Genomic DNA, 21,794 nt, shown 5'->3' on the forward strand with positions numbered 1-21,794 from the left:
AATTTTCAGCGCAGATGTAGCAAGAATGACAAGTTTGAAAAAGGAGAATTAATGTAAAATCGCGAATCGATTGGAATCGGCGAAAATGATGATTAGGGTGAGTAGGGTTTTTGTTATGAGCCCGTAGTACACTCCGACTTGAAAATGTCGGCTGTCCACGTGAGTAGAAGCCGGCTCTATTCACGGAATCTTTTTGGAACTCAGTATCGCAGTGGACGTTTTGATCGGTTGCGTGCAACTTGTATCGCGAGACATGAATCGACTGTCCATGCACCTTTGTCTTCCGGGTAAATTCTATACTTCTATATAGTTCTCCAGAGGCATAAATGTGTGCAAAGGCAACGATTATAAATGTTTTTTTGTGTGGTTTTGTTAGGAAAAAACTCGAATTTCAATCGGGAAAATATGCACGCTTTGCAGATGGAAGTGCTGTTGCTTCCTTTGGAGAAACTGCCGTCCTGGTGACGGCTGTAAGTAAAGCCAAAAGCTCACCGACAGCTTCATTCCTGCCTCTTACAGTGGATTACAGGCAGAAAGCAGCTGCTGCAGGCAGAATACCTACCAATTTCTTAAGACGAGAACTTGGAACATCTGAAAGAGAGATTCTGACTAGCCGCATGATTGATCGATCTCTTAGACCTCTCTTTCCCGAAGGTTAGTGGTAATCCCTCAAAGACGCAGATAATTTTGAAACTGAATTTCATCTTCTGGTCTAGGATACTTCTATGAGACTCAGGTAGTTTGTAATTTGCTATCTGTGGATGGAGTAAATGACCCAGAGGTGTTGAGCATTAATGCTGCCTCTGCAGCCCTGGCTGTCTCAGATATTCCTTGGAACGGCCCAGTGGCAGCAGTTCGAATGGGACTCATTGACAATGAAGTAGTTGTCAATCCCACCAGGAGAGAAATGGCCAAGAGCCAGTTAAATTTGGTTGTTAGTGCTACTCTTCAGAACCTTGTTGTTATGCTAGAGGCCTCAGCTGAAAATGTTTATCAGCAAGACTTCCTGAAAGCCATCAAAATGGGAGTGAAAGAATGTCAAATCATAGCCAGAACCGTCGAAACGTTACGGAAAGAAGCAGGGAAACCCAAAAGAGAATACGTCACCCTGCAGTCTGGCTCAGAAGAGTTACTATCCGCAATCAAACTGATGAGCGAAAATCGATTACGTGCTATTCTGCGCGATTTTAGTCATGATAAGATATCGCGTGACGTTGCAATTTCCACCGTTCGGAATGACGTCATGGAAAAAATGAAGGCACACTTCCCTGAAACTGACACCATGATCATAAGCGAGTCTTTTAACAAATTTTTCAAGGAGTTATTCCGGAAACTCATTCTAGACGAAGAAATCAGGTCAGTTGATAGTTATTTATTTATTTATTTTTTCAATGTTTGGAAGGATTAACAAGTTTTTTTCTAAATCATGTACGAAAAGATGCGACGGGAGGAAATTAACCGATATCCGTAAGATTTCTTGCGATGTCGATTTGTATCGACCTCTCCATGGATCGGCGCTTTTCCAACGTGGCCAAACTCAAGTTGTATGCACCGTAGCTTTCGATTCCCCTGAATCAGCCTTAAAATCCGATCCAGTTTCAATACTTATGGGGTAGGTTCACACTCGTTTAATCTAAAACCACATAATATTCATAATATTTTCTCTACAGTGGATTGAAAGCCAAAAATTTCTTTCTTCATTACGAATTCCCGCCATACGCCACTAACGAAACGGGAAAAGTTGGACCGGGTAGTAATGCCGGTCGTCGTGAGCTTGGCCATGGAGCCTTAGCAGAAAAAGGCTTGAGACCTGTAGTGCCTAGTGACTATCCATTTACCATTAGATTAACTTCAGAGGTCTTGGAGTCAAACGGTGAGTCTTCAACATGGATCGCTTTTATCCTTCTAAAACATTGATGATGAGCAATTGCATAGGTTCGTCTTCAATGGCCTCGGTTTGTGGAGGTTCGCTGGCTTTAATGGACGCAGGCGTTCCAATTTCTCAGCCAGCAGCAGGCGTGGCGATAGGACTAGTCAGCCGGACCAACCCGGAAACTCAACAGATTGAAGACTATCGCATCCTCACGGATCTCCTGGTAAATATATTCTGCACGTTCTTATCTTATTCATGACCCTCACCATCTTTTATTCAACAGGGCATTGAGGATTATTTGGGAGACATGGATTTCAAGTTAGCCGGAACCAAGAAAGGCATTACGGCTCTCCAAGCTGATTTCAAACTACCTGGAGTCCCTTTAAAGATTATCATGGAATCGGTTCTGCAGGCTAGCGATGCAAAGTCTCATATTCTTGACATAATGTCCCAGACGATCAATAAACCGCGCAAAGACAAGAAGGATATATGGCCAGTATCCGAGAAACTGCAAGTAGAGGCACACAAACGAGCCAAATTTATCGGCTTGGGCGGTGCGAATTTGAAGAAATTAACCGCTGAAGCAGGTGTTCAGGTAACATTGCTTTAAGAAATAGAATGAGCAAGTATTCAACAGATTTTATGTTATATTTCCTTCTTTAGATTACTGCAATCGATGAATCGACGTACTCGATATTCGCGCCCAATCAATCGGCAATGGATGAAGCGAAGGAGATGATTGAGCAATTCATGAAGCAGGAAAGAGAGCCCGAACTGGAATTTGGTGCCATTTACAAAGCACGTATCGTCGAATTGAAGGAAACGGGCGTGTTGGTCACCCTGTATCCGACAATGGTGCCCACCCTTCTACACAATTCGCAGCTGGACGTACGGAAGGTAGCCCATCCATCCGCCCTCGGCCTCGAGGTAGGACAAGATATCTCTATTAAATATTTCGGTCGGGATCCAGTTAGCGGAAGGATGCGACTCTCGCGAAAAGTCCTCCAATCGCCTGCCTCAGCTATTGTAAAAAATTTGAATGGAACACCCCCGAGTAGTTAGAATGAAGCTATTGTTTTTAAACAATCCGTGTAATACGGTTTTGCCGATACAAATAGCAGCTTTTGTGTTTGATCAAAGCTGCAAAAGTCTTTTGTCGAAAGCCAAAAACGCCATTTTTTTTTTAGGGTTTACCATTGAATGTAAATCAAATAAAAATGATTCGTTGAAGTTCGACCATGGATTTAGGTTTAAATGTTTTTTTTTTTTTGTTATTCATTCGTAGTTTTTCTCAGGAAATCGGTCGTGTTTTTTTTAAAGATATCGTGAATTGTTTTTTGCTTTCGTCATCACCGAGAGAAACAAATGAAAGAAGGTCTTTGATTTTGACCTTGTCACCTTGCGAGTCGAGTGCAACAGCAGTCGTAGAAAGAAATCTTCTGTCCGAGATACTTGAAACGGTCATGAATTGCAAAGTAGACAATATTTATTTTGAAAAATAAGTATGTATTGTTTAAACATGATGCCATCTTATAATCCACGTGCGAGGTAGCGTGATCAATAAAGGCCTCGTCTGATTGACTTCCTCTGTTCATCGAGTTTTCCCTGGCAGGAAAGCGAAGGAGATAACTTAATAAGGAATGATGAAAGGGTATTCCGGATGATCTGGCACCCTGTAATTTCATTGAATTAGTAAATTTTCTTTTTGAACGAAGCAGTAAATTTTACCCATCGAATTCGTCAAAAATGAAGGTGCGATTGTTTTTGTCCAACTGGCTGAGTTTCTCCATTTCGTTTTCCGTTAGGACAAAGTCAAAAACCTAATTTTTAAATTCCCGCCATAATGAAGTTTTTAAAAACATGCGACAGGTGCAACATGTAATTTAAAAAAAAAATGAATAACAACGAACATCGTAATTTTCACGAATTCTCGACTGCGTGGCGCTTTTGGGGATGACGACGACATTGAGTTGTATCAAGTGTCTCAGTAGCACTTGAGCGGATGTTTTCGAGTGGGCGTTGGCAATTTCCGCCACCACCGGATCGTCCAGCACATCTGCGATTTGAGGCTTCCTTTTCAATTAGGTAAAAACGTTTTGTATCGTACACGCAATGATGTGGCGCTGCCAAAAAAAATTGCGCTCAATCACTTACGGCACTCCGCATCGAGAACTGAATTCAACTCTGCCTTTGGATCCGAGTGGTCCGTACGCGCAAACGACGATGCCGTGTTTTTTGCAGTAAGTTCTCAATCGCTTTTGCTGGAAATATGCGTGCATCTCCACTTGCAAATTGGCCGGTTTGATGCGTGACGTTTGCACGATCCTTTCGATTTGATGGCTGTTGAAATTAGACAAGCCAATGGCTTTTGCACGGCCAGCGTCTACTTGAGATTCCATGGCCTGTTTTTAATAAGAAGGTAAAGATGAATATCATCGCATTTTCAATTATTTTCTTAAATGTGATGGTATTTTTTTTGGGTTTACTTTCCAAAGAGTGAGCGTGTTGGAATCAAAGTCCAAGAGCAATTTGCCATTTGCATCTCTCGGAAAGAGATCGTGATCGTCTTCGCCACGAAAGCCAATAGGGAAATGGATCAGATAGAGATCGACGTAATCCAATTTCAGGTTTTCGAGGGAAAGTTTGAGAAAATGTTCCACTTTTTCCGGTTTGTTCCCCGTAAAGGGCAGCTGCAAAATTAGAGCACAACGCACATATTCAAAATGTCGTTTTCATTCTGTGCGAAATTGTCTTACTTTAGTTGTTATGAATAGCTCTTGACGCTTAAGCTTCCCGCTGTTAATCCATTCGTGAATAACTTGACCAATTGCCGCTTCGTTTTGATACAAGTACGCCGTATCGATGTGTCGGTAACCAGTTTCAAGAGCAGCGTTGACAGCTTCCTTGACTTCATCTGTAGTGCACTTTAAAATGAAAATAAATGTCGCAAATTAAGTGACAGCGTGAAGTAGTTTCAAAAAATCACATGGATTTTTACCTGCCAAGTTCCTAATCCTATTACAGGGATGTGCTGGCCGTTGAACAGGGTCAATTTAGGATGTCTGTTATCCATGGCGACAACTCGCCAGTGAATGAAAGCTCAATGGGTGAGAGTATGTCTTGTTCTTTAAGTCCGCCCTTTCTTGTAGAAAGTTTTTTTTCTTCAAAAGAGAAAAATAGAAAACTCTAGCAGACACCTTCAAGTGTTTTGCTAGCCTCGATATCCCTTTCCGATAATTGTTGTTCAAGTTGTTTTTTACGGTGGCCAATCAGAAGCATCGCCGCCAAGGTGTTCTCCCAATCCGGAATAACTGGTTTCTCTGCAGTCGACATTCTTTCCAATACTCTCATGCATAACACATTCGGTGTTGACCAGTTTTTAATTTTATTTCATTTATTTTTGTCGGTTTTGAGCGCATTCAGCCATTGATGATAACGTCTTCGATACGAATAATCTAGCGCAATTGACGTATGGTATTCCGGTTATGGGTCATTTACCTTACTGCGGTTTTCTGAGATGAGTGCAATTTAGTTTGCATCTACGCAGTTCTGTTTTAGAAATATTTTGGCTCAATACAAAGCCGTCCTTGATGAGGTGAATGGCACCTTCAAACGATTGCTGACGTCATATTGCAAGCACGTAGCTCCCCCTATGCAGGAGCAGAGCTGTGCAAACAGGGAACATCCGTATCCGGAAGACGTAGACGTCTTCTCTGTATCCATTTTCCTCAAACTAGCCCTTCATCTGGCAACAAGTTTTCTGTCTAGCAGTTTGTCGGACAAATGCAGTTAGCGCCATCCTGTATTTTAAGCATCCTGTCAGTAAGCGAGTTGGCCTATATGCGTCCTTAGTTACGTGAAATTGGCCATCTCGAGCGGATGTTAAAGACAAATCTTGTCAATGGCTTGAAAGAGGCATTCGTCGAGATACGGGGCGTGAAATTAAAAGACAGTACAAGGAAAATCAACTAACAATTTGCCTTCGTTTAACACATTACGTCAGTCGTTGTCATCGCTGACACAAGGATGTATGACGAGAGCGCGACTCAGTCTTGTCGCTGTTGCAAACATACCTGAAGCCTCTTTGTGCACCTTTTACCTGACTTGGTAGGCATGTATAAAAGTGGGAGACGGCCAGCGCTGTGCATTCACTGTTGCTAGAAGCAGCGAATGAAATAATGAAGAGAATCATACAAATAAGTTGCTAGTAAAGACCTTCGTAATTAACTTGTAGTCTTCCTTGGCGTATTTAAATGTATCCAGTGTTTTGCATTACCTCGAACCTGCAGAATTTACGTTAGTTTGCTAATTAAGAACTCCTTGCTTCGATTAAAAATTGATTTTGTGCTCGTTCAAAATGGATTGGCTACACTTGAATGGAGACGCCCCATCCCGGATGCTGATTCCTCTGGGAACATATTACAACAAACAATATTACATCAGTGACCAATGCTTGCGTAAATTACCTTTGAAATATACTCTTATTTCGAATTGCCATTTATGATTTAAATTGTGATGCCATGAGAATTTCCGATGTTAAGAAGATGTTCTCAGTTATTGAGCTGGGTTTCTCTTTGCTGCTGTGGAACGCCAAAATCAGATAACGTAAAAGATTGAATTTCAAATTTCAGTTTGCCTAGAAGATCTTATTAGACAGTTAAACTGTGATGATACAAAGACTCATTCACGCCGGCGCGGTTTTGGTTACATCGATCTCTTAAACAAGGTATTTAAACATTTCTGTTTCCGGCGTCGATTTTCGCACTGCTAATAATCTTTTTTGTAATTTTGTTTTGTTTATCGATTTTCACAGGACCTAAAACCCATTCTGATAAGTAGCTACAGGAATTGGCCTAAAGTTTTCCGTTCCACAGTCAAGTACGTAAACTACGGATTCGTTGATCGCATGTTGTTGATTGTTTTCTTTCGGGTTTTGTGGGTATTTACATGAAAATCACATTGCATCATCGTCTAGAAATTGTATGTCCTTTTTAAAATTATCTTTAGATTATCGGTAGCGATTACCACTCCAATAGAAAGCCTTGTTTGCGATAGGACTCGCGACCAGAAAACGTACTCGTCATATGTTACGTATGAATTGAAGCAGCTTCTTTACAAGGCTAAAGAAGCCTTCCTCGATCTCAGTGCCACTCGAGCTATTATCGAGCACTCTAAACTTCTTTTGGCAAAAGTATTCTTGCAACGATACTTGAACTTGTTTTCATTAAATGAATTTTCTTACGTTCCAGCAACCTTCGTCCCGCGATGAAATCGAATTGCTTAATCTTTGTTTGTTACTTATTCGTAACATTCTGGACGCGCCGGAGCGTCCCGTTGAGCCTGATTCTCAGATGTCATCGTATTCACAAAGCTATAACATCGAGCTTTCTCAGCAAAACGAGATTGTTTGCAACATTTTCGCACAAGGGTTTGGAAAACTCTTGCTGGATATGCTGGCCTGTCCGCAGAAGGTAAACAATTCTTTTTGGATTCTAGTGACTGATTTTCAAATTCTGGAATTGATTGTAGGGTCAGTTGGTAGTTACAATTGTCCAAGTCATTGCGGCCATTTACAAAGATTGGTCAGTCGAAAACATCCAGGAGAAGCTAAATATAATGTTCGAGTCAAGTGTAAACGTGTCGTTCGACGATGACGAGAAAAATAACCCTACGTCACCGGTAAACTGAATAAAAATATTTTGATGCTGTAATATTTTAACCTGTTTTTGTATAGCTCGAGCCACTATGCCATACATTACAGGAGGCTCTGACGGTGATGTCCAGCACATCATCTAGCTCAGCTTCCTATGGTAAGATTTCCGTATACAGTCCTCGAAAACCCTTCGTTTAAACAAAAAGGTATGGTAATTGGCAGAAGAAATGTATCCTACTATTTGAGGCATTCAAAGTTGAGCTGGAGAGCTATTATTTTCCTGTAATAAGAAAATATTGTTAGAATATCTTCTGTGGTTAAAGAGCCAGCCTTTCTGTTTAAGTGAAGGGTGCCAAGGTGTGTAATCACACTGCCATAACTCCTTGTTTCCTGTTTTTTTTATTGTTGAAACAGGTGATGAACAAAAAATGACAAAGAAACAGCGACAGAAGACATCGACACTAAAACTATGCAGTACATTGTGGGAAAATGTGTCTAATGAAGATGCCATTTCTCAACTATTAGGAAAATTTACCATAGATTTCATGCTGAACGGTAATAGAAAGGAAATTCTAATACTCATTACGATCATTAACAATCTCAATGATAAACAATACCTTTGATTTCTCAACAGGCTTCAGCGTACTTCTGAACGAGCTGCTTCAGCAATTGAAGCAAAAGGGCAATCACCTTGTAGATAAGTCCCATTTTCTTTGGCTCCTAGTCAATTGTTTGCCTTTTACGTCACAGTTGGGGCAGAAACCAAACATTCTGAAACAAGTGCTAACCACGGATCTGATGGGCTACCTGATTTGGGTAGTTGTCCAAGAGACGGAAAACGTCCAATTAGATTCCATAAACACTGCTATTGACCCTAAGCCAAGTCTACGGCGTTTACGTTTGGGAGTAAGAGCTATATTTGAATATCTTCAGGCTCTTGAGAAATATTCCGTGATACGAGTATCAGACACCGACAAAAACAGTTTTTCCCAATGCAGTGAACAATGGATTTTTCAACTACGTCATGATCTTTTAGCTATGGCAGAACTCCGACAGCTCTTCTTACTACTTCTACGTCACTTCAATAACGAATTTCAAACTCATCAATGCTTGGGTGATATTATCTGCGCTAACCACGCCCTGCTTTTGACGCTTGAACGGGCCGTTCAACAGTCGGAGTACAGGGCGAGTTTTGACTTGGACCATCATTTGAAACAATTTTGCACAAGTACCATTATGGCTCGATACGGGTCTGCCCTCGAGGATTTTAAGACAAATGATTATTTTGTGAACGAGTCCATCTTTACTATGTTACGTCGCGTCGGTTGTGAATTTGGCCGGTTTGATCTCTTATGCCAACCAATCATTCTACGTCCGCTGTGCAAAATATGGGAGGAAGAGTTTGAAGTATTTCTTTTTTATTTTGATGGCGTAGTTCTCATTTAAGTTTAAACTGTTGCTGTTTAGATTTGTGACGACTGGCATGATCTAATCGAACGTCTGATGCGGAAATTCACGGAAAATCTGTTTAACGACTGCGAAAAGCTTTCCCCGCACAAAAGTAAACAACGACCGCCGGACATAGAAAGCTTCCCGTTCCTGGAATCCGATCAGCAACCGTTGGATGCCTTGGCCGAGGAGTTTACTAGCAAACATGATCCTTTAACCGAGACATATGGAGACATTAAATTACTGATTCACCAGCTAACTAGTGCCGGTAATTTCAAACAGTTTTGTTCGCAGTGAACCCGTATTTGGCTAAAATTGCCTCGTGCTGTCAAACAGGATTCAACAAACAACTCGGTTGGATCCAGTCATCTTTGCTTACAGCTTGTGCAACTCGTTTACATAGCTATTCCGGCCGAGAATTTAATCACCCGATTTGTTGTTCGTGCGCGACAATGAAGATTCCATGTCCAATTGTTCCATGGACAGAAATGGAAGCTTCTGGCCTTCGTTCCGAACACTTCCGCTTTCTTCTTCAGCTCATGGGTCTTATTCCACAATTCTCTCAGTATTTTTTCTATCCGAAAATTCCATCCGAATGGTCTGCCGATGTCCTCTATAGTTATGCCCTCCTTTTCGGCCCCATTCCTGATCACATTCACTTTGATTTGACACTAGTCAAGAAAGTCCCTTTGCCGATTCTTCCTGACTTCTAGTCCCAATCTGACATGCAAAGGACATGAAGGTGCTGGAAAATAGGGGTATTTCAAGTACGACATATGTTACCTCCGTTATGTTTAGCAACTGATCCAGTCACGCTACATGCCTCGTACAAGGAAGTGCAGTGTGGACGGTTGATAACGTTTAAACGATACGCTACGTTAGGTATAGCAGTCCAATAAGGTCCCTAGCCGTTTGCCATGTTAAATGTATGTATTCAAGCCCAGGAATCAGAAGATGGCCGATTTGCCTTATCAAGTTTTAAATACCTTGATGGTCAGATATCGGCCGAAAGGCTTTCATCGATGAAAAAGACGTTGGAGATGAGACAGTCTTTCATCAAACCTTCAGCAAGCATCACTCCTCCGCGTTAGAATAAAGAATTTTGCATTAAAAATCATGAAGTCTTCAAGTGCGATGTCATTGTTACTGTTCCTAATTCTAGACCGGAATATTTTAATTGAAACTAAATCGCCCCATGCTGGCAGTACTCGAGCGTCTCGCCAAAACAACAGAATTTTCCATCCTAAAAGCATATTTTTCAATCGTTCCCTTATTTCCGTACCGACTGTGACTCTGTCAAGTTCAACAACTGTTACTCAAACCGACACGACGAGTACTGTATGCGCTAAGTTAGTTAACGTCACTGGACCTTGTCTAAGACGGAGGGGAGCCTGGGTCGAAGAACCCATCGTCCTCAGTTTTCACGGAGATTTTGACGATACATTTGACCTCATGTATTCATCCGTTCTCGGGTATGTAAGAATTCTATTATCCCTTTATTGTTTGGCTAAATTACGTTCTTTTTTTCCCACCCATTTCAATAGGGTAGAGACAACCCCAGCACCGGAGACTACGACATTTGATGAGCCCCAAACGAACGATTATACCTCTACGACGGTCGCTTCGTCCCTTCAAACTGATGACCATGAATATCAAAGACAGAGCGGTTTGCCATTTGATTTCATACGAGGTGTTAGCCGCTGGTTCAGTTCCATTTTCACGCAATTCATCGTGACGACGATAACGAAAACGAAAACTAGCATCGTTCAACAGGTACCAACCAACACGGTTATTTTCCACCAAACCATCACTGTCACTCGCAAAGTTACCGTTGTAAACACAGTCTTCGTTCAACGGTGCACCCCATCTCCATTTCCCTTTTCACTATGTCACGAAAAGAAACTCCAGTCTTTATTCAAGGTGTAGTTACTTAGAAGGTGTGCACGTATATATATGTTTCTTGCAAACAATTTGAAAATCTTTCTTGAAAAGTATTTTGGGGTTTTTTGTAAGTGTTTGTCCAATGTGGGTGCGTTAACCAAGTCAAATAAGAAACTGTTTATCAATGTCTCTTCCTGTTACATAGCTGCTGTATGAGTTTCCGCAATCTCGATGTAGACAAACTAACACATGATTTAGCTTTGTCGTATATTTAATGTTGTATTATTTACACGAAAGAGGGATCTTCTTTAATAACTGACGTGATCTTGTCAAAATATTGGGTGTTTTGTTAATCATGGCGGGACTTGAACCCGCAATTTTCGGATTAGAAGTCCGACGCCTTATCCATTAGGCCACATGATCACTAAATATAAACGATGTTCTATCGATTATCATGACGCCAAACGAAAAACAAGGATCCGTTCAGTACTCTCTGTCCCCCGATGGGTGTAGATTATTGGGAAAGGAAACGACAGTCTATGTTTGTGCAACTGTATTACTTTTGATAACCTACTAGAATGTCCCTGCCATTGTACTTACGTATTCTACCTAGTAGACTGTGTGTCCACTCGCCGTTAATGGCACGGTCTGACGGACGGGACATTGATACTTCCCGTGTGATGTTATCAGCATTTCCGTTACAAATCTCAGAATGTTGCGAACGTGAAGTCCATGGACGAGCAATGGGTAAGTCTCTAGAAAAGGACTGGAAATGCATATCACAAGGTGCTTTGATCGTTGAAGACATGTCCAGTCCAAACAGCGAAGACTTAAATCCCCGGAAGTCAATTGTATTTCACGATCCACCGTTATAAGATTTTCAAAAATGATACATCACAAACAGTAATGTTGTGAATGTTCAAAACACGTTACTTGCATCATTGCAGCACTAACGTTTCCCTTCCTCGCTCACGACGAACCGTTCCCTCTTGCAACTTCTGTTTCTCCTGACAAAGGATTTTGACTCGAAATATCCTGCAACACAACAATCGTAACATCAATCTTTAAATTGCCACTAAAGTAAGTTCTCCAGCGTGAGCTCAATAATGAAGAAACGAATTTACTTTTCAAGTTTCTCCCAGTATTTCATTTGTTCTTCCATTTGCGGAAGATTGTCTTTGAGCTGCCGCTGATCTTGACGTAGCTGAGCGTTCAATTTTTCCTGTTCAGCGATTTTCTGTTGAAGCTGATCACGAACGGATTTGCCGCGTTCAGTTTGTTGCTGTTGGACACCGCTGACGTACAGTTTCATCTCATCAGTGGCTCTCTGCAAGTATGTTTCATTTTCCTTTATGTCAGCTTCCAGCTGACGGCATCGTTCTTCCAAAGTGACAATCTCATTTTCCAATCCGCTTTTCACCTGTCACAACGAAATATTTTACAGTCGCGTTCTCAGATATTTCCGCGAAGATTTCAAAAACAAGAGTACTAGAAAGGGTAAGCTACTATAAGTTATTAGAAAACAAAATGTTTACGTTTGCAATCGATGTGATGGTATTCTCGATAAGCTGAACCTGTGCTTCGTATTCTCTTTTTTTAGCTTCGTATTCGGGTAGAGATTCCTGGTAAGTTTGCCTTAAAGGACGCAATTCTATTGGAGTAATGTTACAGTTATTTATGGAAATAGAATTTCGAGTATTTAAAAAAAAAACTGAAGGACAAACCGCGGAGAAGGGGAGCGAGAAGGACTTTCTTTTCGCTAATCTTGGAATTGAGAATGCGGACCAGGTTAGACATCTCTTCTAAAGTACGTCCTTTTTCTTCATCCGTGTTGGCCTTCTCGTCAGAAATTTTCTCAAGAAGATCTCGAGTTTCTCGGAATCCTTTGACACCCTGCTGGGTTTCAATCCTGTCTAGATTCTCGGTCAATCCTCCCTCTTGCGCTCTAAGGATTTCCAGCGTTCGACTCAAGATGCCATATTCTGCTTTCAAATCGTTCAACTCCGCACGCCGTTGTTTGTACACGTTACTTTTAACGCGTAAGTCACTGACATAAGTTTTGAATTGCTCACTAGTCAGCGCTGTCTCGGACTGGCCTCCTAGTTGCTCCTTTTTTGCCTATTCCATTCAAATGTTATGGTAATCTATGGCTTTTTTTTTTCATTCTTAACATTTACCTGTAGCTGTGCCTCTAAAGTATTCATTTCTTGAGTCAAATCATTCAGTCTCTCAGCGCAAGCTTCCTTCTTCCGAGAAGTTATAAGCGATTGCTGTCTGTAAAGTGCCATACCGTCTTCTATTGGATCATTCTGTAAAGCTCTTTTCTCCGTAAGATAAGCGATCTTGCTCCTGAAATCATCGCTCTGGACAATGAAGAAACAAATAGAATTAAATGGCCAAAAAACAGGTGCGCGTGGTTCAATGGTGTTCACTTTTTGTATGACGATCTGAAGATCCGCAGAGGTCGGATTGGGGGCCGCTAACATTTTTTCCATTAAAGCAATGTTGGCTGTGACCAGCTGAGTTTCCTTGTTCAGTTTCTCGTTAATCATGTATTGATTAACACGAATTGCGTCTTCAGCGCGCTGGAGCAGCATCTGCCCACTGGAGTTGGCTTTAGTTTTGCGGACCTCTGTCAACTGATTAATTAAACGTTGACGCCGCGATTCCAAATGACCAAGGTAACTCTTTTGATCTTCTTTCTGCGCTTGAAATTCACGGTTCTTTTCTTTCTCAGCCCGGAGTTTCTTCGCCACCGAAAGCAACTGATTATAATTCACCACACCCTCCACCTTAGATCCAAAAAGAAGATGAAAAAGGAAGGACAGTTTGAATTTCAAGTCGTCTCACTTTGCGTTGAGTACGTTCAATTCGACGAATCAAAACTTCTCTATCATCTTCCATCGATTGGAGATCTTTACGAAGGTCGATGACGGTGTCATTTACAATTTGGCTTGCTTCGAATTGCTTATGCCTCTGTTTGAACTCTTCAATCAGGAATTCGTACTGTAATCGATCGATATAATTTGAAAGATAACCGGTGTTTTGGTTCTGTAAAATTATTTTCTCACCTGTTCGTATAGATCGAGTACGTCACTATCTGATCGCATCTCAGGTGCGATGTCAATTTTGACGAGATAACGAGAGAGATAGGCTCGTTTCTTCAGCTCTTCCCTGCGCTGAAGTAGCCAATTCAGTATTGGGTTAATTTTTTCCGGTCGACCTGATATCAAACCTTCACGAAAATCATTACTGTGCGCAAGGACGGGAAAAAAGGGGTGAGCTTTGATTCGTAAAAAACGAGAAATTTAAATAATTACGGATCTTCCGTTTCAGGTTTGAATTTGAAAATTTGCAAAGAGGTTAACAAACGCAGAGCCAAAGCATCGACGGGCTCATCACTGATATCGACGCGATTTTTAGATTCAATTTCACACAAGACATCACTAAGAAGCTTTGATTGAAATCGTGGTAATGCCAAGAGAAAAATGTTATTAGATCACATGTATATTTCTTTAAAAATATAACTTGTATGATTATCCGTACTTGCAGTAGCTGAGGGGGATGAAGGGCGTTAAACGTGACACTCGTCAAGTTTAAATTGAAAGGTGGTTGGTTTAATTCGTTGACAATCATTTTTACTAACTGTGCCATGTTAACAACGGCAGCACGATTAAAAACAGCAATATTAACACGAATTATTCGGAACTGCAGCTATGTATTTTCTTTCCTCCGGTGTGTTATGTTTAACAGTAACCATGGCAACTCGATGGATTTCCACTCCTTACTTCTTACGTTAAAGAATTCAAAATATTTCAAGAATCTGGAAGAAATTTTTATTTAATGAAATCAAGGTTATAAAGCAGGGAATGTCAAGGCATTTCAGCCACTAAACGGTGACAAAAATTTAGTTTTTATTCATTTTCAGCTTGAACAAAATCAACCAACGCCCGCCAAGCGCTCACACCCTTCTGTTTAGCCTGATGCAAAATAGTGACGGAATCAAGAAATGCCCATCCTAGTCCAGTTCTAGGAACATTAGAGTTGCAATTGTTCCAGAAACTACACTGCTGGCCAACGACAGTCATGTTCAACGTCATACCGGCTAGATTAGGGTAGACATTGCCTTCTCTGGTCCCATAATAAGTTTGGTTGTGGTTGTCGAGCTGCATGACGTATGGCAATGGATAGTCGGCAAAACAGTCACGAATGAAGGCAAACTCAAGTTGTTTGACCCGGCCCGAAACGACGTACGAAAATAGTATGTGAAGCGTTCCGCAGTAGTTTTGGTCTGGTGCACAGATTTTGACGTGGGCATTGCTGTTTGGCCTGAGACGTTGGTCTTGTCCACAAGGATCGTCAACCAAAGATGGGCCATAGGCTTGTGAGATCCAGTTGCATTGATAACACTCCATTGGAGCTGATAACGAAACGTAATACTGGGCCAGACAAACAATGATTCCCAGGCAGATGAGAATTAAGAAGATGACCGGAATTTTCCAACAACTAGATCGATTGGCTGGCCCATGCCCACCTTCCGAAGGACTAGAAACCTTTTTAGCTTTTTTCTCTGCTTTGTTTTTCATTCTAGTATTTCACTCTTTGCGAAGTCAACAACTCTTAGGTTATTAAAATTGTGTCAAGAATACTTGAACAAGCACTTGCTCTTTCTATTATAGTAAAGACGAACAGATACCCAACGTTATATTTTCTGAAATGGGAAGTTTTTTGTTGTCCTCCCCTTATTAAATTAGAAAGTAAAACGATCAGGTCATTCTGTCACTGCAAAGAAATTGCCTCAAAAAAAACGCGGAAATTGCGAGTACCGGATATTGCTCTGGCAACAGGAATTTCATTTTTGTTGCCGAAACCAATCTTATTCTCTTTTAGTAAACATGTGGAAATTCGTCTGCTGTACTTGCAGTTTTCACAAAAAAGACATGTTTCAGTTTTCAAGAAGAATTCTTGCTCGGCAACAGGGAGGAAAAACTAGATTTTCCTCCGCAACGGCGGAAACGACCACTTCAAGTCCAACTCCAACACCACCGGTACCTGCTGTGGATAAAGGAACCAGGCTGGAACAATGGAGTAAAATTGAATGGCAAAAATGCATCTGAGTTCCCTTAAAATAATATTCTCAAATTTGCTCTTGCAGAAAAATTTTGGACGGTTCTTTACTCTGATTATAGAGATGTGGCAGTTGACACCATCACTAGTATGAAGGCTAAACCTAAGAAAGCTGCAGCTTATTTAACAGGTAATTTTGTTTGTTTTTGAAAATAATCTCATCATTCCCATCAATCACTTATGTCTGTGTATACAGGAATTGGATGTGTATTGTATGCAACTGAAACTAACCCTGATGCTAGAACATATTATGAAGCTATGGTTAAAGCAGCAGATGATGCTATTCTTGTTTCTGAAGCAAATCTCAATCCAGCAACTGACAACCGTCTCTGCTTAATTCGCCAAAGTTACAATGAAGGAACTGTTCGCTGCTTAAGCTTGGGGTTATTCTCCCTAATTTGGTTAGCAAATTATCATCAAGATTGTGGTATCTATCCTTCTCAATGCAAGTATCTGAAGCCAGGAATCATTGGTTTTCACAAAAGAATTATTGATGTTGGATTTCTTGGTCAATGGTGGAATATCCATTGGTACATGAAGGACTTTGATATAAATCATAATGAATTTTCTAGGCAGTAGAAATTCTTAATGGCTGTATAGACAAAAATGCAATTATCCTCTTTCTACTGCTTCTTGTCTTAATAGTTTATTGTCTCCTGCATAACAGATTTTAACCAAACCTAGCCCCTCTTTTTGATTAGGTTCTCCATCCAACTCCCGTAAGAAAATGAGGGGAAAATTTCTGTCATAATGGATTAGTCGAATTTTGTGAAAAAACTGATCAATTAAATTCAAAAATGGGTGGGTTGCGAAGAAGACTTATCACAAATGATTGACAATAAGCTATTCTTGGAGGCTGTAAAAATTGCCTGCTTTGATTTGTCACCCATAACATTTGCTTCTGGAAGAAACAGCTGTTTCTCCGTTTCGACGAAGTTATGTCTATTGTTCTCGTTACCAGAACCTCCTTACCTCTGGCGAGACTCGAACTCGCAATCCCCGGCTTAGGAGGCCGGTGCCTTATCCATTGGGCCACAGAGGCTGAAGGTACTTTGACGTAATTCAGTATCGTATATATTTCAAAGCATAGTCTCAAGCGTACAGGTTAAGCACTTTGCTTTTATAAACGTTGGGTTAGGCTGCGGTAGAAGACCGGATTGGAAGGTATAAAAATCAGACAACGAATGCGGTAGACTAGAAATTCTGTAGAATGTTTAACATAAATTCTTTGACTATTTGAATTTTTGGAATTTTTTCCAAATAGCGTGAAAGGTATTCGCATATGAAAGTTATTTTGCAAGTTGCGACCAGAGTGACAGAGTCTCTCTGAAAAAAGACAAATGCCGCCATGCCGGCACGCCGCAAATACTAGAATGACAAACGGCAACCGTGTATTTGCACTGACACATGCGACGATGCGAGCACAGGAAACAAATAAACAAGGATAAGTGGAAACGCAAGAGCAACTGAAAATTTTTTCCTCAATATTCAAATGGATTTTCACGTCACTACAAAAGTTCTACCGAAAGACGCCAGGTATAATATATAAACAATATTAATGATGCCAGGTTAAAAGTAATCTGCGTCGACCGTTGTAAAATAATTCAATTCTGTTTCAGATGGCAAGATCTAATCTCTCAGTTGAAATGTCCTCAGTGTCAAATGTACCAAGGCTCTAGCATATCAAATTTGGAAAAACATGTTACATTGGTAACATAATCATTACATAAGATTTATTTTAAAAACATATTACATTTGTTCAATTTATGAATAGCACTGTAAATGTAGGCCAATCTTACTAAAAAATCATTATATAAAAAAACTTAAACAGCTTTGTGCAGTAAGTTTAAAAAATTTATTTAGCTTAAGTGGCTTATCAAATTAATGTTTTCACAACTGGATTATCTGTAGCAGGTGCATTCACTGGAAGAAGATGTTTTGGACTATGTGAGACTTGCATTAGAAGCCAAGTTGCTACAATGGAGAAAAGAAGGAATGCCTGAAATTCCATTTCTTTTAAAACGAAATGACAATCAACCTGCTTATAGTCATTCCACCTTACTTGACTTATGGAGGTTGTGGCACCAAGAAGTCGACAGTGTTAGTCTGGAATTTAGCATTTCTGAGCTGCTTCAACTCATGGTGGAAGCTGAAAGTTTGGAGTGGGAGCCTTGTGATGACACCCTTCCTCCTGTCCGATTAGAAGGAGATGATCACCAGTTCAATCTTGAGCTTATGTCACAGGTGGCAGGTAAATTAAAAAATATGCAGCCTTCATCATCTTCTTTTTCTGAAGAAATGGATATTGAGGAAGACAACATTGAAAGGTTGGAAAGAGAAGCCAGAATAAAAGATACCTAACCATCCCACCTTTAAATTTTACAGTGTTAGAAATTCTCTATTTTATTATGGTGCAATGTATAATGATATTCTTGTTTTCACATTGATATGATTTTTCATCACCTTTTGTTTGTCAAATCTTAAAAAATTTTTGTCAAGCTGTTGTTCAAACTTCAAATGCATAGCATGTTTGTACAATTAATAAGCTTTGTCAGGCTTTGTGTACCAATTATATTTTTATTGTTAAATGACATGTAGGGCTCGGCCCCTCGTCAAATGATTAGTTTTTTGTCTTTGTTTGAGTAGGTAGGTGACTAGGTGTAGATAACTTTGTTTTTTGGGAGTTTGGTTTGTCTGGGCTACGGTCCGTTTCTTTGTGTCCTTCAACCATCCCGGGTTTCAAATGAGTGACGAAACAGCATTATCTGTTCCTATTCCCAGTTCTAAATCCGATTTGCGCCGCTTTCCATGCGGTCTGTTTTAAAGCAGCTAAACCAAGCTAAACGCAGTTAAAAGATCGGGAAAAAAAACAAGAACAAAATGTGACCTTAGTCATGTGATTCTCGTTGGCCTATCAGAACTCAAGGTCACTGGTAAGACTAACCCCCTATGGCTGAAGCGGTGCTATCGGTGCAGCACCGATTATAGCACCGTTCCGCACCGAAAAAAGAAATCCCCGCACCGAACTTCCCCGATTCATTTTAATCGGGGAAGCTTAGCGGTGTCCCCGATTAGAATGAGGGTTCTATGACTCTGGGGCTGGGCTCGGCCCCGCGACGATCGGGTACGATTTTGGCCGAACCGCGCGGTTCCTTTTTTTAAAAAGGCCAAACCGGTGCGGTCCGGTTTATCAATTATTGGGAACCGATTGCACCGCGGTTTCCGCGGTTTGTTTGGTCACACCACGGTTTTCACGGGTCACACCACGGTTTTAGACAGTTTAGTGAGTTTACACAAGTTTACACAACAAGTTTTACACAGTTTACACAACAGTATAAGTCGTAAATTATGTGAAAAACCAGTTGTATTTTTGCCTACATCATTACAACAATTTTCTGAATCATCATTCGTCAATGTTTTCAATATCGAATTCAGTCAGATTGTGGGAACGTGAATCAATTTCGTTGATCAAACCGGCTTTAAACCATGAGCGCAAGCAGATGAGGGCTTCAACAGTCTCGGGATTAAGGCTCATCCTAGCAATTCCAAAACAATATTTTCCAGTGCTGAACGTCCTCTCACAGTCTCACTGCCTGCACTAGTGGCTGGAATACTTAACATATCTCTAGCCATGTTTGATAATTTAGGCCATTACAGCAATGCCTGACAGCCTGACCTGACTCAATTAAGTCAATTAGTCAAAGTTCGAAGTTCAACTCAGGTCCCACCTGGCAACCATTGGCGCCACTTTACGCTCAACGCGATTTGATTGGTTGATTTGAAATTTCCGCCAAATTTTCAAAAAATTTTCAAAATGGCGGCGGTTCGCACTGGTTTGACCAAACCGAGAACCGCACCGAAGTCAAAAACGGCTAAACCGAACCGACAGTTTGGTGATTTTTGGCCGGCAAACCGCGGTTCGCCCCGATCGAAAATGATCGGGGCCGAGCCCTAGCGAGCCCTAACACGGCGGTGAGCCCAGTTGGATTTTGTATTAGAGCAGCACCCAATTTCAAGTAAATGGTGTAAACCAAAGTTTCTGAGGCCGCCAAATCAAACAATAGAATGTTATTACTCTACGCTGCCACCTCCCAACGTGCAAATTAATAAAACTGTTCCTTCATCTTTTGTTTTTCATCATGCCAAGGGTGACTAGAAACAATTCTTTACAAGAAAATGTGGTAGACGTTAGTTCATCACCAGAAAAGGAAGATGAAAGCAAAAGCAGAGCAAAAATTGTTTCTGAATGCAAGGTTCACCATCCACAGTCCCAATGTGTAATGATTGTCCCAGGTAATTTGGTTTGGATTTAAATGTTTCATGTAACTAATGGTTTTCTTTGAAAAGATGCCATGTTTAATGATAACAATACAGATATTGTGACTGTTAATCTACGAAATCCTAAAACAGGCTCAGGAACTCTATATGCCTTTTCCCACAACTATACAAAAATCTATGAAATTAACCAGTTTGATGAACCCAAAAGGTATGATAGACAAGAAGAATTCAATTGAAAACAAATAACTAAATGTTTTTTTTCTAATCTGTGAAAATATGAAAGATCATGGTTTATTGACAACTCAGTTCAATCAGATGGATCTCTGTTCCTCACAACCAGCATAGATCCATTATTCCTTATCCTGCCATATTTATACAAAGTATGAAATATATTCTTAATTTTAAAAAATAATAAAATACATTAATTGGTTTATAAGGCAAAATACACAAGCCCAATAGATCAACTACTTGTTGATGATGAATATCCAGATACAAAGAAGCTAACCACATGTTCTAAAATGCAAGATCTTGAAAAGATCGCTGACTGTAAACAATCAGGTTCTTTCCAAGCCTGGAAGTACAATGAGCAAAAAACCCTAAATTGGCTAGAAAAAAAAGTCTCACGTATAAGTCAACATCTGAAAGACAGCAGTTTTAATGTAACCCACTCTACGGTTTCCGCTAACTATGTCAAAGCTGCTGCAGCAATTGTGCCCGAAAGTAATATTTGTAAAGTTAATATTTTTTCTTTAAATCTCCATGATCTTCGTTTTCGCTGTTTCAGGTTCGTTTATGCGATACGCATTTGGGTTGGTAACCGAATACCTATCTGACGAACTGACTGCAGCTTTAGAAAATCACCTTAATCTGCCAGTAGTCCCGAAATTGGTTAAGGACGAGGAAAGCAATGAGCCCCCAGCTAAACGAAAAAAAATTGCCGGCAATCCAAACCAAGAACCATTGGAAGATTACAGTAAAGATCAAAAACCACTTACCAAGGTCTGTAGGGAACATGGATGAAATGTTTCCATAATTTTAGTTTCAGCAAATTTATGTAACTCTTATACGCAGGAAAAACTTCTTGTATCGGCAAAATCAAAAGCATTAGCCAGTGCAGCCAAAGGATCAAAAAGTATATCCTCCTTTTTTGGGAAGAAATAAAGCTTGTCCTAGCTCATATGAGCACTTTAAAAAAATATATATATGTCATTTATTTGACTAATGAATTCCTATATTACTTTTCCATTACTTATTTTAGGGGACCTTAGGAATAAATTTTTACATTTTCAAAAGTTAAGCATTTTATATTATGTTGGACAGTGGCAGGCAAGTACCTTAACATTTTTCCCTGAGGGATTTAGTTTACTAAAGTACCGAAGGTTAAGGGGCCTTTAACGCAGCACAACTTAGAATAGGCTCCTCCTCCAGATGAGGCCCCGAAACACTATTGGATTTTTTCCACCAATAGGAATGCAGGAAAGGGGAAAAACAGGATTAACGATATTTTTAAGGTGAAATTCGTAGATTTGAAGT

The 21,794-nt window shown here is 40.4% G+C and overlaps 9 protein-coding genes, 1 long non-coding RNA gene and 2 other non-coding genes across 15 annotated transcripts; 7 read left to right on the forward strand and 5 right to left on the reverse strand.

Moving 5' to 3' along the window:
- The first annotated feature begins 119 nt into the window (after positions 1 to 119).
- On the forward strand, positions 120 to 3,103 carry LOC116915706 (polyribonucleotide nucleotidyltransferase 1, mitochondrial). Its single transcript, XM_032920851.2, has 8 exons — positions 120 to 287; positions 377 to 654; positions 717 to 1,356; positions 1,439 to 1,612; positions 1,671 to 1,873; positions 1,936 to 2,096; positions 2,157 to 2,468; positions 2,537 to 3,103. The coding sequence occupies exons 1-8, from the start codon at positions 145 to 147 to the stop codon at positions 2,933 to 2,935; spliced, it is 2,310 nt and encodes a 769-aa protein (XP_032776742.2). The 5' UTR covers positions 120 to 144; the 3' UTR covers positions 2,936 to 3,103.
- Positions 3,104 to 3,358: 255 nt separating this feature from the next.
- LOC116915759 (1,5-anhydro-D-fructose reductase) lies at positions 3,359 to 5,012 on the reverse strand. The gene is made up of 7 exons (XM_032920886.2): positions 4,872 to 5,012; positions 4,630 to 4,797; positions 4,360 to 4,563; positions 4,028 to 4,275; positions 3,784 to 3,946; positions 3,602 to 3,693; positions 3,359 to 3,546 (listed from the first exon to the last, which is right to left on the reverse strand). The coding sequence occupies exons 1-7, from the start codon at positions 4,944 to 4,946 to the stop codon at positions 3,504 to 3,506; spliced, it is 993 nt and encodes a 330-aa protein (XP_032776777.2). The 5' UTR covers positions 4,947 to 5,012; the 3' UTR covers positions 3,359 to 3,503.
- Positions 5,013 to 5,093: 81 nt separating this feature from the next.
- LOC116915790 (protein timeless) lies at positions 5,094 to 9,697 on the forward strand. The gene is made up of 11 exons (XM_045168213.1): positions 5,094 to 6,330; positions 6,505 to 6,599; positions 6,687 to 6,751; positions 6,881 to 7,064; positions 7,123 to 7,344; positions 7,403 to 7,552; positions 7,608 to 7,683; positions 7,941 to 8,081; positions 8,161 to 8,933; positions 8,994 to 9,243; positions 9,312 to 9,697. Exons 1-11 carry the CDS (start codon positions 6,231 to 6,233, stop codon positions 9,686 to 9,688), a joined length of 2,433 nt encoding a protein of 810 aa, XP_045024148.1. The 5' UTR covers positions 5,094 to 6,230; the 3' UTR covers positions 9,689 to 9,697.
- Positions 9,698 to 10,091: 394 nt separating this feature from the next.
- LOC116915831 lies at positions 10,092 to 11,193 on the forward strand. Its single transcript, XM_032920968.2, has 2 exons — positions 10,092 to 10,447; positions 10,520 to 11,193. The coding sequence occupies exons 1-2, from the start codon at positions 10,092 to 10,094 to the stop codon at positions 10,899 to 10,901; spliced, it is 738 nt and encodes a 245-aa protein (XP_032776859.2). The 3' UTR covers positions 10,902 to 11,193.
- A 13-nt stretch (positions 11,194 to 11,206) lies between these two features.
- On the reverse strand, positions 11,207 to 11,279 carry Trnar-ucu. The gene has a single exon. It is a non-coding gene; the product is annotated as a tRNA-Arg (tRNA).
- Positions 11,280 to 11,686: 407 nt separating this feature from the next.
- Positions 11,687 to 14,539, reverse strand: LOC116915809 (intraflagellar transport protein 81 homolog). Its single transcript, XM_032920936.2, has 10 exons — positions 14,403 to 14,539; positions 14,177 to 14,310; positions 13,928 to 14,108; positions 13,707 to 13,862; positions 13,289 to 13,648; positions 13,034 to 13,219; positions 12,581 to 12,974; positions 12,392 to 12,507; positions 11,981 to 12,276; positions 11,687 to 11,891 (listed from the first exon to the last, which is right to left on the reverse strand). The coding sequence occupies exons 1-10, from the start codon at positions 14,508 to 14,510 to the stop codon at positions 11,795 to 11,797; spliced, it is 2,028 nt and encodes a 675-aa protein (XP_032776827.2). The 5' UTR covers positions 14,511 to 14,539; the 3' UTR covers positions 11,687 to 11,794.
- Positions 13,417 to 14,564, forward strand: LOC123469374. The gene is made up of 3 exons (XR_006642601.1): positions 13,417 to 13,537; positions 13,594 to 14,134; positions 14,193 to 14,564. It is a non-coding gene; the product is annotated as an uncharacterized LOC123469374 (long non-coding RNA).
- A 112-nt stretch (positions 14,565 to 14,676) lies between these two features.
- On the reverse strand, positions 14,677 to 15,685 carry LOC116915840. Its single transcript, XM_032920978.2, has one exon. The coding sequence runs from the start codon at positions 15,440 to 15,442 to the stop codon at positions 14,771 to 14,773; it is 672 nt and encodes a 223-aa protein (XP_032776869.1). The 5' UTR covers positions 15,443 to 15,685; the 3' UTR covers positions 14,677 to 14,770.
- Positions 15,686 to 15,736: 51 nt separating this feature from the next.
- On the forward strand, positions 15,737 to 16,609 carry LOC116915879 (mitochondrial import inner membrane translocase subunit Tim29). Its single transcript, XM_032921024.2, has 3 exons — positions 15,737 to 15,944; positions 16,012 to 16,113; positions 16,180 to 16,609. The coding sequence occupies exons 1-3, from the start codon at positions 15,752 to 15,754 to the stop codon at positions 16,560 to 16,562; spliced, it is 678 nt and encodes a 225-aa protein (XP_032776915.2). The 5' UTR covers positions 15,737 to 15,751; the 3' UTR covers positions 16,563 to 16,609.
- A 150-nt stretch (positions 16,610 to 16,759) lies between these two features.
- LOC116933793 lies at positions 16,760 to 18,574 on the forward strand. 3 transcript variants are annotated; one of them, XM_032941494.2, is made up of 4 exons: positions 16,760 to 17,519; positions 17,603 to 17,693; positions 17,758 to 17,823; positions 17,895 to 18,574. In XM_032941494.2, exons 1-4 carry the CDS (start codon positions 17,476 to 17,478, stop codon positions 18,342 to 18,344), a joined length of 651 nt encoding a protein of 216 aa, XP_032797385.2. In that variant the 5' UTR covers positions 16,760 to 17,475; the 3' UTR covers positions 18,345 to 18,574. The 3 variants fall into 3 exon arrangements, with proteins under 3 accessions (XP_032797385.2, XP_032797386.2, XP_032797387.2); XM_032941495.2 differs by having other exon boundaries at positions 17,898 to 18,574; XM_032941496.2 differs by lacking the exon at positions 17,758 to 17,823.
- On the reverse strand, positions 16,953 to 17,025 carry Trnar-ccu. The gene has a single exon. It is a non-coding gene; the product is annotated as a tRNA-Arg (tRNA).
- Positions 18,575 to 19,987: 1,413 nt separating the features above from the next.
- Positions 19,988 to 21,449, forward strand: LOC116915815 (ribonuclease H2 subunit B). Of its 2 annotated transcripts, none has more exons than XM_032920956.2 (6): positions 19,988 to 20,276; positions 20,394 to 20,469; positions 20,545 to 20,641; positions 20,699 to 20,981; positions 21,046 to 21,260; positions 21,333 to 21,449. In XM_032920956.2, exons 1-6 carry the CDS (start codon positions 20,123 to 20,125, stop codon positions 21,420 to 21,422), a joined length of 915 nt encoding a protein of 304 aa, XP_032776847.2. In that variant the 5' UTR covers positions 19,988 to 20,122; the 3' UTR covers positions 21,423 to 21,449. The 2 variants fall into 2 exon arrangements, with proteins under 2 accessions (XP_032776847.2, XP_032776841.2); XM_032920950.2 differs by having other exon boundaries at positions 19,993 to 20,276; positions 20,331 to 20,469.
- Positions 21,450 to 21,794: the final 345 nt, after the last annotated feature.

Source organism: Daphnia magna, linkage group LG1, assembly GCF_020631705.1.
Source record: "Daphnia magna isolate NIES linkage group LG1, ASM2063170v1.1, whole genome shotgun sequence".
NCBI classification, from domain to species: domain Eukaryota; kingdom Metazoa; phylum Arthropoda; class Branchiopoda; order Diplostraca; family Daphniidae; genus Daphnia; species Daphnia magna.

Excerpts from the sequence above, each read along its gene's own strand:
- LOC116915815 (XM_032920950.2), top strand. The coding sequence starts at position 20,123 with ATGCCAAGGGTGACTAGAAACAATTCTTTACAAGAAAATGTGGTAGAC. Across the intron at positions 20,277-20,330 it reads ATGTGTAATGATTGTCCCAG|ATGCCATGTTTAATGATAAC; the intron begins GTAATTTGGTTT and ends TTCTTTGAAAAG. Across the intron at positions 21,261-21,332 it reads ATCAAAAACCACTTACCAAG|GAAAAACTTCTTGTATCGGC; the intron begins GTCTGTAGGGAA and ends TCTTATACGCAG.
- LOC116933793 (XM_032941494.2), top strand. The coding sequence starts at position 17,476 with ATGGATTTTCACGTCACTACAAAAGTTCTACCGAAAGACGCCAG. Across the intron at positions 17,520-17,602 it reads GTTCTACCGAAAGACGCCAG|ATGGCAAGATCTAATCTCTC; the intron begins GTATAATATATA and ends ATTCTGTTTCAG. Across the intron at positions 17,694-17,757 it reads TGGAAAAACATGTTACATTG|CACTGTAAATGTAGGCCAAT; the intron begins GTAACATAATCA and ends ATTTATGAATAG.
- LOC116915840 (XM_032920978.2), bottom strand. The coding sequence starts at position 15,442 with ATGAAAAACAAAGCAGAGAAAAAAGCTAAAAAGGTTTCTAGTCCTTCG.
- LOC116915809 (XM_032920936.2), bottom strand. The coding sequence starts at position 14,510 with ATGGCACAGTTAGTAAAAATGATTGTCAACGAATTAAACCAACCACCT. Across the intron at positions 14,311-14,402 it reads ATCCCCCTCAGCTACTGCAA|CTTCTTAGTGATGTCTTGTG; the intron begins GTACGGATAATC and ends TTTCAATCAAAG. Across the intron at positions 13,649-13,706 it reads TTGAACGTACTCAACGCAAA|GTGGAGGGTGTGGTGAATTA; the intron begins GTGAGACGACTT and ends TTTGGATCTAAG.
- LOC116915706 (XM_032920851.2), top strand. The coding sequence starts at position 145 with ATGTCGGCTGTCCACGTGAGTAGAAGCCGGCTCTATTCACGGAATCTT. Across the intron at positions 288-376 it reads CATGCACCTTTGTCTTCCGG|GAAAAAACTCGAATTTCAAT; the intron begins GTAAATTCTATA and ends TGGTTTTGTTAG. Across the intron at positions 2,097-2,156 it reads GCATCCTCACGGATCTCCTG|GGCATTGAGGATTATTTGGG; the intron begins GTAAATATATTC and ends TTTATTCAACAG.
- LOC116915879 (XM_032921024.2), top strand. The coding sequence starts at position 15,752 with ATGTGGAAATTCGTCTGCTGTACTTGCAGTTTTCACAAAAAAGACATG. Across the intron at positions 15,945-16,011 it reads AACCAGGCTGGAACAATGGA|AAAAATTTTGGACGGTTCTT; the intron begins GTAAAATTGAAT and ends TTGCTCTTGCAG. Across the intron at positions 16,114-16,179 it reads AGCTGCAGCTTATTTAACAG|GAATTGGATGTGTATTGTAT; the intron begins GTAATTTTGTTT and ends CTGTGTATACAG.
- LOC116915759 (XM_032920886.2), bottom strand. The coding sequence starts at position 4,946 with ATGGATAACAGACATCCTAAATTGACCCTGTTCAACGGCCAGCACATC. Across the intron at positions 4,798-4,871 it reads TAGGATTAGGAACTTGGCAG|TGCACTACAGATGAAGTCAA; the intron begins GTAAAAATCCAT and ends TTCATTTTAAAG. Across the intron at positions 3,694-3,783 it reads GAATTCGTGAAAATTACGAT|GTTTTTGACTTTGTCCTAAC; the intron begins GTTCGTTGTTAT and ends TTTAAAAATTAG.
- LOC116915790 (XM_045168213.1), top strand. The coding sequence starts at position 6,231 with ATGGATTGGCTACACTTGAATGGAGACGCCCCATCCCGGATGCTGATT. Across the intron at positions 6,600-6,686 it reads ACATCGATCTCTTAAACAAG|GACCTAAAACCCATTCTGAT; the intron begins GTATTTAAACAT and ends CGATTTTCACAG. Across the intron at positions 7,065-7,122 it reads CTAAACTTCTTTTGGCAAAA|CAACCTTCGTCCCGCGATGA; the intron begins GTATTCTTGCAA and ends CTTACGTTCCAG.
- LOC116915831 (XM_032920968.2), top strand. The coding sequence starts at position 10,092 with ATGAAGTCTTCAAGTGCGATGTCATTGTTACTGTTCCTAATTCTAGAC. Across the intron at positions 10,448-10,519 it reads ATGTATTCATCCGTTCTCGG|GGTAGAGACAACCCCAGCAC; the intron begins GTATGTAAGAAT and ends CCATTTCAATAG.